The sequence below is a fragment of the Larus michahellis genome, chromosome 2 (assembly GCF_964199755.1).
Source record: "Larus michahellis chromosome 2, bLarMic1.1, whole genome shotgun sequence".
NCBI lineage: Eukaryota > Metazoa > Chordata > Aves > Charadriiformes > Laridae > Larus > Larus michahellis.
The window spans coordinates 89,026,991-89,042,264 of record NC_133897.1 but is presented as its reverse complement, the minus strand read 5'-3'; the positions used below and the strand labels follow the sequence as shown (position 1 = coordinate 89,042,264).

At 37.6% G+C, this 15,274-nt stretch overlaps 1 protein-coding gene across 3 annotated transcripts; it reads left to right on the top strand.

Moving 5' to 3' along the window:
• Positions 1-451: 451 nt before the first annotated feature.
• On the top strand, positions 452-14,112 carry OTULIN (OTU deubiquitinase with linear linkage specificity). 3 transcript variants are annotated; one of them, XM_074576176.1, is made up of 8 exons: positions 452-541; positions 1,936-2,240; positions 5,957-6,030; positions 6,872-6,966; positions 8,275-8,418; positions 9,930-10,055; positions 11,086-11,355; positions 12,452-14,112. In XM_074576176.1, exons 2-8 carry the CDS (start codon positions 1,954-1,956, stop codon positions 12,644-12,646), a joined length of 1,191 nt encoding a protein of 396 aa, XP_074432277.1. In that variant the 5' UTR covers positions 452-541; positions 1,936-1,953; the 3' UTR covers positions 12,647-14,112. The 3 variants fall into 3 exon arrangements, with proteins under 3 accessions (XP_074432277.1, XP_074432275.1, XP_074432276.1); XM_074576174.1 differs by having other exon boundaries at positions 510-974; positions 1,932-2,240; XM_074576175.1 differs by lacking the exon at positions 452-541 and adding an exon at positions 837-974.
• Positions 14,113-15,274: the final 1,162 nt, after the last annotated feature.

The following is a 15,274-nucleotide window of genomic DNA, read 5'->3' as shown; positions in this document are numbered from 1 at the left end:
TTTTACTGTTCTCAGTAGTAGGTTTTTAATAGCACCGGGTATGCTTAACTCTTGAGTAACACGTAATTTTGAAAGGTTTATCATTTAATCTCTACGAAGGTTTCCTTCCTGTCTAGAGTTTAATAAAGGTACATCAGAATTTGTGGTTTTTTGTTCCTGGAAGGCCCTTCCAGCCTCTGACAAGCTCCACACGGCGGCCGTTACGTATGCGTGTATCCTCACAGCGCTGGGCCTCCTCACATGTATTTTTATACGGAGCATCTCACGACTGCAAAGCAACTCGACTTCCGCTCCCCCTCCCTCCCTGCTCCTATATTTAAAGCTCGCTGTTGTCCCCGAGCTTGGGGATTTTCACCGGTAAGCCCCGGCACGCAGTCACCAGCGGGGACGAGAGAACCAACACCTTCCTTCCGCCTCCCCAGCCACCGCCCACCCTACCCCGCCTGACTGCAGCCGGCCGGAAAGAAGGGGGGGGAAGCGCACCCACGTATACACTCTGTTTCCGGCGTGATGACGCCGGCGCGGAGGCTGCCGGCAGCCGGTGAGGAGGAAGCGGCTGCGGAGCCGCGCAAGGGCCGGGCGGGTACTCGCTCGCTCGCCTGTTGCTGTGGCCATGGGGGTACCGGCGCCCGTTGTAACCGGCGCCCGTTGTAACCGGCGCCCGTTGTAACCGGCGCCCGTTGTAACCGGCGCCCGTTGTAACCGGCGCCCGTTGTAACCGGCGCCCGTTGTAACCGGCGCCCGTTGTAACCGGCGCCCGTTGTAACCGGCGCCCGTTGTAACCGGCAACGCGGCCCCGGCGGCATGAGCGGCCAGCGGCGGGCCGGGAGGGGCGCGGCGGGAGGCGGCTCGCTGTGCGACCCCCACGGCCCCGGGCAGGGGGCAGCCGTAGTGGGGGCAACCTCCAGCGCCCGGTCGGGCGGCGCTGAGCTGTGTGGGGCCCGTGGTCCCGCGGGACAGGACGTGCCGGAAAGGTGAGGGCTCGGCCGGCCGGTGTGGGTGCGGTGGGTCGCGGTGTGGGTACGGTGGGTCGTGTGCCGTACCGAGCCTGTCTCGTCCTTCCCTGGGGAACGGGGCTGGGAGCAATGGGAACAAGGCGTGCAGGTCTTCTCCTGAGCTTGGTTCTGCGGAACAGCTCGGTATATAGCAGGGCTCGAGCGCGAAAGGACAGTGACATGTGGGGTAGAAGGGTGTGTGGCAGTCTTCTATCCGAAGATAGAAACGAGTTGTGCAGTTTTAAGGTGTATATTTAAGGTATGTAGTGGCTATTAAAACTCTGATTTCTGAAGTGATCAGCCTGTGTAACAATGGTAAGAATTGTCTAGAACACGAATGTGGCAACCACGAAGCAACCTGTAATTTTTGGGGGGAGGGTTATGTATCAATTTAAGGTAAACATTCCTGAAAATTTGCTATACGAGCACAATCTAAACCTTTGGAGAACTTGCTAGAATGGATTGTAGACAGTCCTGTCATAATAACTTGGAAATTGTATTGGAAGAAACAAAGATCAGAAGTTTTTGTATTGAGCAATAATCCCGGTGCAATGAGAAGTTTCACGAAGCACCAGGTGAGTCTGCGAAAATCTTCCTCTTGCAGGACTGAAACTTGTTTCCTTGGGGTTTCTGTTAATCCTCAGGTTTTTAGGTGATAATACCCGATTCTAGTGTGGGTTGTGTTTGAGGAACTGGCACAGATTAGCCTCAGTGAGAAATGAAATTGGCTTGCCAAGGAGACGAGTTTGAAAAAAAAAACACTTGGGTGCTGTGTTATCTTACCACACTATTCTGCCTCTTGTTCCTGCTTTTGAATAATTTAAGTACCCTCTGAATCCTCAGAATATAAGTATCAAAATACTGTAATTTTCTTAAAACGTGTGCTTTTTTCCTTCTGTGAGAGATGCTCTTCATACATTTCTCCATTCTTCAAAGCCAGGATAATTTTCAAGGGTGGATGACGGAACCAACCAGCCTTTCTGCAGGTGCAGAACAGACACAGAAAAAAGAAAGTGCTGCCACCGTACAGTTGATGCAGCATGAAGAGGAAGTTGGTGTTCCTTCTAATGAACTTGGTTCAGCACACGCAACTACTGACCAGAAAGAGCAATATACATCAGGAATAAGCAAAGACTACAGAAGTACCAGGAGACCTGAGGAGACAGATCAGGATGCATTTAGTGACTGTGAACTGTACCTATCCATGTCTGGTAATTGTTCAGCAGTGGAATCATCTGAGGACAAGTGAGGATTTTTTTCTTTATATATGAACAGTTTTTCTATAGAAAGGGAGGGGTACTTCCAGTTTGTGAAAGTTAATTTCTTGGCAAAATTTCATCTGCAGTAATGTCTTAGTGAAATAGGTCCAAACGTCAAATCTTAAACTTTGAAGGCTACCTTCACCCATTAGATAAATTGCTTATTTTTACAGTTTATTAGTGGCCTTCTTTCCCCATCCAAGGGAATAACTGATGCGACATTAAGCTCTTAAGAGTAGCATGCAGAGAATGGGAGACTCAGAATTGAAGGCAGCTACTCTGGTAGCTTGCTTTTAGCCTTCCGAACAGTTTGTTAGGTGCAGTGCTGAAAATCATATAAGGCTTTTCTAAATCCTAACACTTCAGCTTTGTGTGTGTTTGGTTTTTTGTAAACGTCCTGCTATAGGCTGAAGTAAAAATTTATTTGTGTGATTCAGATTTGATAGTAGAAGTCTTTACAAGAATATTTGGTATCTGGAGGAAAAAAATAAATTGGAAGGTTTTAGAAAAAGATATTCCAAACTTCTGGAAACAAAATTAATGTACATTCAGAGCGGCTTTATGTTGTTGAAGAATACATTAATATACTAGGAGAAGAAAGTGATTTCTAATTAACCCCCTTTCTATAGGTAGCCAGTGGACTAGTTTAGAGAATGTCCAAAATCTACAATAAGTGCTGACTTAGTGAAAAGTCACTAAAAATAAGTACATGTTTTCAAGTATGCTTTTAAAATCTTACTTCATGCTTAAATTACTCTGTAATTTAAGTACAGTCTAATATGTTAATGTGAGTGGTTTAATATTAATTCTCATTTAACGTTAATACACAGATTCATGTAAATATTCAAACATGTGGTACATAAGGTTCTCTGTCCTGAATTTTTAAAGTAGCTGTTATTTGGCATACTGATATTAATAGCAATGAGTTTGATCTGACATAAAAAAATTAAATATTCCTCCCTTCATGATAATAAGCGGAAGACTTTAAGCATTGTTTTTGTTTTCTATGGCATCTTCAATACTGGGAGTTCTAGTCCTGCAAATCTGTTAGTATAAAACTGTTTGTTTATATTTTGCCCATAATCCTTTCCCTTCTCTCCAGCTTAGTTTTACTTGCTGTTGGGGTTTAGGGTTTTTTGGTGGTGTGGGAGCTTTTTTGTTGTTTGTTTTTAAAATGCAAAGCCCAGGATACTCTGAGTAAAATCTGACATCCTGTTTTTTTTCCTTGGTATCTTTGATTCAGCAGGATCTGATTTACTAGTTCAGCAATGTAAGTGTTTACACACAACACTATGCACTTTTTTTTATTTTGTGCATGCGTGTTTTCATGTCATTATTCTTTTCCGTTATTTTATTTTCACTCCATTGTTAGATATTAATGTGAAGATTAATAGGAAAAGGCTTTAGTTTCCACATTCTCGTTTCCACAGATTTCCTTAACAGTTACTATGCTAGAACAATGTTAAGATGCACTTTCAACTCTGAAATGAGAGTGCCTGTGCAGATGGATTACACCTCTTAGCTGCCTTGATTTCAAAACAACTCAGTTAAATTGCAGTACTTTGTTTACGTTGAGTGTTAATCTGTCAGGTTCTGAATCTGTGGGTTATATTTTGTCAACTCCCAGAAAGAAAATGAGGTGATATCTGTAGAAGAGTGCCACTGCTTACTCTGCACCAAACTTCTTTGAGTAACCTCACTAGTTTTCTAAATTAAGCACTTTTTCTCTTTGTGCATTATAGCCTAAATGTATTCCAGGAGGTGTCCCAAAGTAATGCTTCCCCCCTGCTCCACCACCTCCCATGAGAGCCCTTGTAGAAGCAGATTTGTTCATGCTCAGCGGGGAAAGTTGTTGTTTCATATTTTAAATACTTAGCTTATAGATGAGGTAGGCTAGAGATCACTGCTGTTGGATACCAAGTTGTTTGGGTTTTTTTCGTAGTATTTTCCAGGTGGTTAATTTTTTTGAAATTCTTCACAAACCTTAATGGACCTTAATCTCTGCTGAGAAATAGGATTATGCATGGAAATTCGGGTTTGTCCAGTGCCACACTGTAATGAGGATAAGGACTTGGGATACATATTTCTGTGACTTTTCTTCTCAGAAAGTAGTACTCTTTTTATGGAGTACTATGTTTAATATCAACTGCATCTATTGTTTCTCTTAATTATTATGTAGCATTGTTAAAAACTGGATTTCAAGCAGCTACTTGAGAACCCAGGAAACCTAGTTTGAAAGTTAAAGGTTTGAAATTTGAGTAAAAACTAAACTGTAGTTTCATATGACTGCACAGTAGATGACAGTTTCCTGGTATTAGCTATATTTGTCTTTATACTACACATTTTCTTGCTCTCAAGGGAAATACATGCAAATGGGTTAGAAATGCTACCTTTTTTAAGTAAGCTGGTTTGGATATAAAGAAAAAGAAATAGAGCGCCATAACTTACCAGTGTATCCTAATTACCAGCTGGCTACATTAAACCCTTTCTTGCAGTCTTCCTAACTGCTTGTCTTCTCTTAGTAGTGTAAGATGGGGCAGGGTCATTGCCTTAATTTCTTGCTGGTCTTTTGCAAGCACACTGTGGTTTGAGTTTTTTTTAGTAGTAGATTAGAAGCTACTAATAGTAGTGGGCGACAAATAATACTTACAGGTTTTTTTTCTGTATGTGTACTTTCTTCAAAATATAAACTTTCAATGTAACCTTCTTTTAGTAATAAGCCTAAACAATTTACTAGTATGTTCGGTGGTGTATAATTTTTTTTGAAGTATTTTAGCTGTGAAACTGTGTGATGTTTTTAAAGTTTATTTGCTAGATGCAATTATATGACAAATGCCACTCATAATCATGTTTAAAGGAATGTGCAATTTATTGTCTGTTTTTTGAGCACTGTGTGGACCTGCATTCTCAACAATAATGTTCACACCCTAGCTTCGAGAGCTATTCTTGATAATTCTAGGCTATGCATGGAAACAAAATCTTTTAGGCCCTCATGTCTTTCCTCGTGGTCATAACTTGACTTCAGAATGTCTGTATATAGGCTCGATATGGAGACATTTGACTCTTAAGACAGTGTATCTTGACCAAAAAAGCAATATTTGAGGAAGAAGCGTTTGTCTGGATTTCAGTTAGCCTGTAGGCTGCACTTTGAATCACACTTAGAATTTTGTTTTCTTTGAGTTCATAGCATTCAAACCAGCTGCAGATAGCTAGTTACTTTTCATCGTGGTATTCTGTTGCATATTCTGCTTGTAGTTAAGCAGGTTGCTCAGCCCCAGTGGAGTGCAGATACAAAGCACCGGTGAGTAATGCATTCTTAGTTGCGTGCATAGGTTGTAGTATTCATATACTCAGCAAGTAGGCATTTTGGTTCTATATTTTGCAAATTTATCCTTTAAAATTTACAAATACAAAGGGACGTTAGTACTGTGTAGTCTCCATACAACCAGAAAGAGTGAATTCAGGCAGTGATTCATTACCAACGGTGGTGTCATAAATAGGGAGGGGAATCGTTGAGAGGTGTTTTAAACTTTTTTTTTGATAACTCATGTTTTTATGAAAGTGTGTAAAATGGAAAGCACGTCACGTCGAATTTATAGTTGGAGAATGACTTAAGTACTTGTCTGTAGCTGTAAATGGGGGGAAAGATAAATGACTAAGATTTGTGCTGTTACATTAAGTATGTGTTGGTTTTTATTGCAGTGAGGAGGACATGTATCGTGACGCAGAAGAAATAGAGAGAGAGAAAATACTACTTTGTGAGACAAGTTCTTCAGGTACATTCTAACTTTGTGTGGCGTTTCAAAGACGGTATTACAATTTATCACAGTAATTCATTATAGATCATCACACCAATATGTCATGATTTAACACCCTCATTTCCAAGGATTTTTGTGCACAGATGTATCTGTATGCAATAGAAGTTATTTATCATGACTGAGTACATTGTACAGTCTAATTGACAAAAAGATAAATTTTATCTAAAACTAGTTGCTCTTAGTATGTTTTTTCCCATGTTTCTATAGTTACTTTACAAGAGGATGTGAATCCTTTGGAAAGCAGTCATATAGCCTACGAGCGTTGCGATAGAAAATTGCTGATTTATAGTCATTACAGCAGCATCTGTTACTGGGATCCCTTGATAACCATAGTGTTATGTGTTTTGGAATGAAGGCTGTTGGGATTACAAGAGAAAACTGTATTTCTTCTTTCTGCCCTTTTTTCTGGTTTATTCAGAAAGATCTATTATCTTTCTCTTTTATAGTCTGGCTGCTGAAAGGAGAAGCTTTTGTCAAATATTTTTCTGCTTGCTATGAAAATGAAGCATACTTTATTAATTTCTACTTTTTGCCAATTAATATTTTGCAGAAGAGAAGAACAGTGTGTTCTCTGTTTTCTTGGACTACCTTATTATTTTTGTTCAGTTGTTATTTTGAGAGACAGCTGTTCCCCTGCCCCATACTAATAATTACTTAGTAGCTACAGGTTGTGCTGCCTGTCTCATTTTGATACCAATGTTACTTTAAAGTGATACAGTGTATTTAGAAATTCAATGCTTTTTCTATGTTGTGCTGTTTCACAGTTCTCAGTACAATGTTACATGTTCTATTTTGACAGAATATAAACTAAGTGTTGCACCCGAAATGGACATCATGGAATACTGCAGAAAAGAATGGAGAGGAAATACACCAGTAGCAAAAAGGATGAGAAAGGTACCATTTCTCTTTTTGTTGAATTTTGTTGGGCTTTTTGTTTTCCTTTGTACATTTAGTAGGTGACTTCCTATGGGAACAACCCTTAAAATGGGAAACACAATAGCAGTGTTTTACAGTGTCTGCTCTTACAAGTGGCAGGCACCTGGAAGATGGTTTTGTTTGTACTCATTCAAAATGTGTTTTTTAGCAAGGCTACTTGTTGATAGTTTAGGGTTTTAATTAATATTGTTCTTCATTACTGTTTTCAATTGAATTTTAAAATTTGTGGTAATTAAAATTACCATTAAAAATGGTAATTTTGTGGGCTGTTGAAATGGCAGAGCAGATAACCAAACTTTTTCGCAGAAGGCAAATAACTGAAGTTGATGAATTGCATGACTTTTAAGATGGAAAGCTTTAATGAATAGACTCAGTTTTTCTTAAATTTTTCCAGAATTCTTATTTTTTTGTAGGTTCTGGACTAGTTTTCTCATATTAATCTTGAGCTAGAGTGGTAGAAAACAAAGCATAAGGTTGGTTGGATTTTTTTTTGTTTTTCAATGCAATTTGAAAATTCAGTGGTGTGTCTGAGTAAACCTAAAAAATACTTTCCATAAATCAAAAGATTCAAGTGTGACCTTCAGGAGATTAGTATGAGAAATACTGATGGATTGGGCATTGGCTTTTGCTAGGTTAGCTGAAGAGACATGCTGATCTTCAAAAGTTACATTTCAACGTTGATGCTTCTGCTAAAAGTGTTCATATGGGAACAGCAGGAAGGGGACAAACATGCTGAGGCATGTGTCAAGATATTTCAGTGTAAACACAAATTTTCCCTGAGGCAAAACCAAGCTACGTGTGACACGTATTGCATAAATGGAATAAATTATAGCTGAAACTTCTTGTAAGCATGATATATAGCATGATATATTTTTTACATTTATAGTCTCGTGTGTGTATGTTTGTATGTTTGGATTTTTTTTTTTTGAAACTTAATTAGGTCAGCTACCCACATTTCTGTGATATTTCTGCACTGTTCTCACATAAATGCAACAACCAACCAATTATCTACTTCAATTTCTTTGGTTTCTTGTTTGTTATTCAGCACAACTAAGGAAGTTTTTGGTTTTTTTTTTTTCAAAGAATAATTTGTGACAAAGCGTTTGAACTTCCAAAATGAGTAGCAGATCAACCCCTGTTTTTTAAATAACATTAGCATTTGGATGTTAATATTCGAATATCTTCTATGATACCAATGCATGACCTTAACAGGTTTTATTGATGCTTTCATGATATTTGCATTTTGTGTCTTTTTTTTTCTTCTAGGGATATGAAGCAGTTGCTCAGAAGTTTGCATCTATAAGGAGAGTGCGAGGTGATAACTACTGTGCTCTCAGAGCAACTCTTTTCCAGGCACTAAGCCAAGCTACTCAGTTACCAAGCTGGCTGCAGAGTGAGGATTTTACCATGGTACGTGTCAAACTCTGATCTTCTGGCAGTAGAGGAATGTTGGTTCTAACCTATTTGATAATTTTATGATATCATTTCTTTGTTTTGCTATATATGCTCAATTCTTAATATCCTTGAATTAATAAGTGGTAGCATTCAGTTTTGTTGTACGTTTACAGGGATCCTTTCAACTTGGAACTGAGTCCAGGTCCCCTTAGTTTCCAGTTTACAATGTATAAATGTTACTATAGTGCTGGCTGTAGTGTAACTTGTCTATGTTCATCTTGCCCTCTTGGTTTCTTCTTACTGCATGTAATACAACAGTAAGAGGTCTCCCACAAGACAGCTGGTAATAACAAAAAATATAAACTTATTCTAAGCACATTTGAAAAAAAAAAAAAAAAAAAAAAAAAAAAAACAAAAATAAACCACCCCAGCTTTTCAAAATTATCATACGTGTTCTTGTGTATCATATGTGGTTTCTTTAGAAAGTAGATTTCTGTATAACTTTAGAGGCCATCTTAAAATTTCTCATTGTGGTCACTATCGTTATTAAGTAAGCATCTGCTGATATGTTTTTGTAATTACTGGTAAAAAATATTTCTATGAAATGTTTCTAACTGCAGCAGTGCATGGGAAAAAGATTTCCTTTTTATAAAATAAATTTCCCAGCTGATAGCCCTCTTCACATTATCAAACTATAGAAGATAGTTTCCCAGTACTCCTTTAAAGAACATGCAAACTATTTAAAATGGTGTACTGTGCAGTTTGTAATGACGTTCACTTATTTTTCTTCTACTGATTTATAGAAGAAAGCATGTCATATGGTAATTAACACTTTTTTGAAAAAGGTTTGAAAAAACTATAAAACAAACAGATTGAAATGATAAACTGTTAATGCATCAAAGCAGAAGGCACATAAGAGAAATGTGTGTTGTGACAGCTAGCAGTTGTCTGTTTTTTGTTTTTAATTTAAAACTATGCATACATGCCCATTTCTAGTTGTTTTCTTTTTTATAAGAAAACCAGTCCCATAGTGTTTTAATTATGTATCCTGAAAAGAAAACATAGCTTGTGTGTTCTGGACTAAGTCGTTTGCACTCCACCGAGACTTTTGGATTATCTGGTGGATGTCATCATGTCTTTAACCTTCTCTTCTGTTGGTTTGGGGACACTTTCAAACACAGTCACTGTCACCTGGTGCTGGAGGAGTTTTTTAAAATAAAAAAAAAAAAAAGCCATGCGTAACTTAGAGAGATTAATTTTTCCAGTGCTTATGTATTGGTTAGATCTGGAAATAGTTATAGACCCGTATTCTGGCTGTTATCCAGCAAGTATTATAAAGAGCCAATTGTGTTCAGTTATGGTCATCTTAGTATGACATATGTTCAGAAGAACATACGAGGGATCGTTTTAAGGTGCAAAATCTTTGGGGGGAGTGAGGGGAGTCAGTAAAACAATAACATGTGAGTTGGTGGCTTTTTCTTTCAAGATTTCTGACTTAATTTGCCTTTTCTTCTCTCAACGTACAGCTTTCTGAAAATTTGCTGAGCAAATATGACTGGATCAAGCAGTGGCAGCTAAAACAGAAACTGGGCAGGAAGATGGGAGAAATAAGTGAAGAAATTAAAGAATATTTAATACTTCTAAGGAAAAAGGTTGGAAAAGTATTTGTTTATTCTTGGTCACTTGCAAATAAAAAAATTACAATGATTTTTGAGTGTGGTCAATTTAGCATAAAGATGCTTTCACTAAAGAAAGAAGTCACTTTTTTGTATGTCCACTGCAAAAAAAAAAAAAATAAAGAAAAGAATCGGATATGTGGGATCTGGTCTTCCACTGCTTGCGTTAGCCTGATACTGGAATTAATTTGTAAGCTCTGCAGAAAGCTATTAGACAGGTTTCAATGAAGAAATTAATGTAACAAAGTAATATTTCGCCTCTGTTATTTTTTTGTATTAATTTCAAGGAATGATGTATCCTATGGATAAATGCTGTTGCTACCTTGAACAGGTCATGGAAAGAAAAAAAAAAAGTACAGAATAATGCTGAAGTAATTTCAAAGGAGTAATTTTTGTTCTGTGTTTATACCTTTTTATTCTAGGTTAATGTAACAGGAAAATGGTTACACTCTTTTGATGTTTGTAATATATTACCAATAGTATATTGCCTAGGTAATATACTGTCTTTCACCCCCTTGAAACTCTGCAACCTATTTAAAAACTCTGCATACCCTCTTTTTTTTTTTTTGAAGGCTTTTAAGTACTTTTTAAAGGCTGCATTCCAGCAGTTTCTGAGTGTGTGAATGAAATATGCATTATCAGTAACTGAAATGTAAAAAATATGAAGGAAGTAGGATTTATAATATAGGAAACAGGCAGGTTGTTATCTTATTGCCTATTGCACCATGACAACATTTGTTTTGCCACCTTGGAACCATTTTGAATATTCCCTTCTTTTGCTTTGTTTAAGGACTAATTTAAGCAAAATTAGATTAACTCAACTTGACCTTGACAGGACTACAGCTGTGGAAATACTCTCAAGTGGTTTTTAAAAAGGCACAAAGCCTATAATAAGTTAAATTTTGAGTGCCTATTCTGTGCATATGACGATTCACAAGTGTCTTTTTGCAGGTCTTGCATGGTGATGGCTATTGATACATGTTGTGTGTGTTATTTTTTTTCATAGTGGAAGAACATAAGTGAAATCAAGGGTCCTATTGAGAAACAACAAGCTTGTGATAAATTGTTTAAAAATGAAGAGGAGGAGTATAGTCTCTATGAAGCACTGAAGTTTTTGATGCTTAACACTGCCATTGAATTGTACAACGATGATAAAAATGGAAGGAGAGTTCCTGTCTTCTCATGGTTACTGTTTGCACGGGATACCTCTAGCAACCCTTGCCAGTTAATGCATAATCACTTGAATCATATAGGTCACAGTGGAGGCCTTGAACAAGTAAGGAGAGATTGTTTTTACATTGTTATTTTCCTGTTTTGGAGGTTTTTGTTTAAAGTGGTTTAAGAAATACAGCTTTTGTCTGGTCTTTTATTGGGGAAAAATATAGTAGAACTGCATGGCTGTAGTAAGGGTCTGTAAAGACCTTCCTTTTAAATGTTGATTTAATGACAATTACTGCCTTGTATGTTGCAGAAATCATATACATATCACGAAAAGCCCCAAACCAAAGTGTGTAGTGGTTAATGAGCTGAGTAGTCTGAGAGATTTTAGAACTTACATTTTAAAAAAATCCCATTGAATATGTTACAAGTGTGGTACTGCAGTTAAATTCGCTACTTGATTATAGACACTGGAAACATGGAAGTATTTGTTTTGTTTATTAGCTTAAAAATCTGACAACTAATAGATGAGACAGGTTGCTGGTGCTGTTAAATTAGCTGATTAGTGGGTGTCTGCTTAGTTTGCTGCTTAGTTTAGGAAATAAGTAATGTTGCATATTTTTTTACTAGATTTTCTTTTATTTCAGTGCTATTTGTAAACTGTTACTTAGAACAGGATATGCTTGCCACTGTAGCAGACAAGAGAGAAGACTTGCCATTTTTTTTTCTCTGAATTTCTTTTGATATCAACAAGTTTTGTAGAGGCTTTCCGTTTACTTTTTATTTGGCTGGAGAGTTCAGAGTACCCTCTAAGAGAGAAAGGATCAGTGCCTGAAACCCATTCTTGACTGGTTTAGTGACTTAATGGGATGAATACTGATGTGAGAGAATGTCTTTCCTACCTGTTCATGGCAGCAGGGAGGTGGGATTCTCTGTATAAAGTAGCTTTTCTTTAGTACTATTGTTGGGTCTGAAGAGCTCCATGTTAAAGGCATAGTGTCTTAGAGGTATTCATGCAGCAAGTTAAGAATGGCTTGAATGATTGAGATGCTGAACAAGAGATGCTCATGTATATATTCTTATTTACTTTTCTTCCTGTTTTTTTCTTTGAAAAATTACATCTGATAGGTAGTAGTTTAGTACTTTTATGAGAAATATCTTGTAAAAGGTATGTTTAATTTTACACGTCATATTTCTGCTTTTTTCCAATGTAGGTGGAAATGTTTCTCCTTGCTTATGCTCTGCAGTATACCATCCAAGTGTACAGATTATATAAATACAGTACTGATGAATTCATCACACTTTATCCCAACGACCCAGAGGAGGACTGGCCTGTGGTGACTCTCATAACTGAAGATGACAGACATTATAATATTCCAGTCAGAATGTGCCAAGAGACTATGCTGTAAACAAGCGATTTTTTTTTTTTTTTTTGGCAGACAAACCTGTGCTGCTTATTGGGGTTTCCAGTGCTGTTTTGAAACAGGGTGATGATGAAATCTGAGTTATTAAATCTACAACTTGAAATCCATGTTTTAGAAGTTTACATCTGAACTAAGGTATCAAATAGGTACTACCTTAAAAGGCAAAAATTTTGCAAGTATAGCTTTTGTTGCCCATAAAAAAAAAAAGGAAACTTCTGCAGTCCTCTTTTTTTTGTTTTTGAAGGCCTTATTCTGAATAGGAATGCAAAAACTATAGATTTACTTCTTTTAAGATAGGTGAGGCTCTGTAATGAGCTGACCTTCTGCTCCCTGAAATAATGAGATAATGATGAATCGAAATTTTTGGAAAAGTAAGGTGGCAGTGTCCTGACTGATGTTTCTAATGCTGCTTAGAAGCAATTTGTACACATCTTGGGTCTCGGGAAGCAATATAATTCTTTTGCCAGTTGGAATTTAATGCCTGCCATGTTTTATGCTACAAAAGATGTTTTTTAAAGTTTTCTAGTGCTTTGGGGTTTTTCCAACATGAATATCTCTTATTTAGAAGCCAGTTGTCTATTACACAGAAAATAAAGAGCTCTTCCCCTTTCAACTCCTTGGGAGGATCGTGGCAAAGAGACTTCATAGTAAGGGAGTAAAGAAGTTGTTTATTAGTGAGTCAGAAATTCAAGACCTACACAAAATTCCCGCGCCAATTGTGATAGCTGGTATGAGATAACCACGTGCCCACTAACTTCCATGTCTCTTCATATTAGTGTTCCTGTAATGTTAATCCTTGCTGGCAGCTGCTGTGGAGAACATCAGGATTTTAATTTGTCCAGGGAGTGCAGTAGATGGAAGTAAACTTGTGGTGCAACTTCTCCACTCTTGGGAGGGGTATCTGGGGAGGTTCTGTTTCCGCTTAGAATTATTCATTATGCTTTAAATTGAAGGAATACAGAATATATCACATGCTGGGAGAGCTGACATACTTAAAAATTAAGGTAATAATAAAAGCTTCACCTTTAGCTTAAAGTGGAAGTGTGCCCTACAGATGATTCTTGGAACAAGAGAGTGAATGTTGATTTAAATGAAACGCTGGTCATACACAGATCACTTAGCTTCCCTTGGAAGGCCGCCTTCTATACAAGGGATAAGATTATAAGAACTACTTTTCTTTCAGATATTCTGGAGGAAATGACATGCAAAACTTCCAATTCTGTTTTGTTCTACTTAAAATTCATTTGTTTGTTAACCTTTATTACGAAAGGTAGTTAGACAATGAGAATGTGTATTCACCATGTTCTAAAATGTTTTAGACGTATCTTAAGGAAGTTGATCATGTCCTCAGTGTTATATTTATCATGTTGTCTTTGCCTTTTAAAACAACTGGTTTGATCTGTTACTGAAAACTTCTGGGAGCTACAAGGGAATAAAAATAAAGCAATTCACCTGGCAGTATTTTTTTTTTCTTGTTTTATGCCCTGTTTTCTCCCTAGCTTTGTATTTTTGAGTTTTTAATTTTGAAATCCTTGAACAAGTTAGTTATTTCTTGAAAGCTGCGAGGTGTGGCAACGTATGTAAAACAAGTAACGATTGGCTTGCTGCTTCCACAGGGACAGCAAAAAAAATTTCCCTGAATTGCTGTTACCCAAGTAATGCTGAAAGGGAAAGAAATAAACTAACCTTTGCGACTCACTGAGCTATGGGAGAAAAGTTGTAGTTTTGATTTAAATAAATGAAATTATTTAAATCTTGATGTCTTCTAATTGTGATATATTCTTGAGATTAAAACTTAACACCTCTTTGAAAAAGGCGTCTTTGTCATACCTTTAGAGCAGTGGCTCTGAATGTAGGACAAAAGCCTCTAAAGCAGAGGCTTTTTAAGGGCTGAGTTTGCAGCCGTTGGGTGTGTAACAATTCACATAATTGGCTTGTACAGGGCTGAGCACAAGGCACGGGTACACCTTAAGTCACGTATTGTTCCTGCAGAAGTTGAGTAACAAACAGTAGAAAAACTGAGGTTGGCTTGTATTTTCCATCCCTGTTTTGGAGATGAGTCTGTACTGTGGTGTGCAGTATATTGATTTAGCTTAAATTTTAAATATAAAATTGGCAGCTGACAATTTTTAATTTAGACTTATGCAATGGATAAATACTGCTTTTCTGTTGGGTCCCCTCCCCATGTTCTACTGAATAAACTGAAAGAGTCAATAAAATAAATGAAATGGAAGAGAGGGGTGGGAAAGGAAGAGGAATAGAGGTCAAATCAATTCTGCCCCCTGCCCCCATGTCTGAGTCTTACATGTGAATAAGTGTATAATATCTGCTGTACTTCAACATACTAAAGGAAGCAGATGCTTAACACGTGGCCTACTTTGTTAGGTACGGTCCAGATTTTTAATACTGTAATAGGTGAGCTCCTAGGAATTTATCAGGGATGAAGAAAGTTCACTCTGGCTGTTGTAGTTAGTGTGCTTTTTGTGCAAGTAATACTTCATCCACTTTAGGTCCCTCTTTTATCCCTGCTTTAACATTATTGTTAAGTTCAACTTCTGCCCTTTATGCTTCTTGGAGAGGGAGGTGCATGTTCCTTGTGTTCTTCAGAACTAT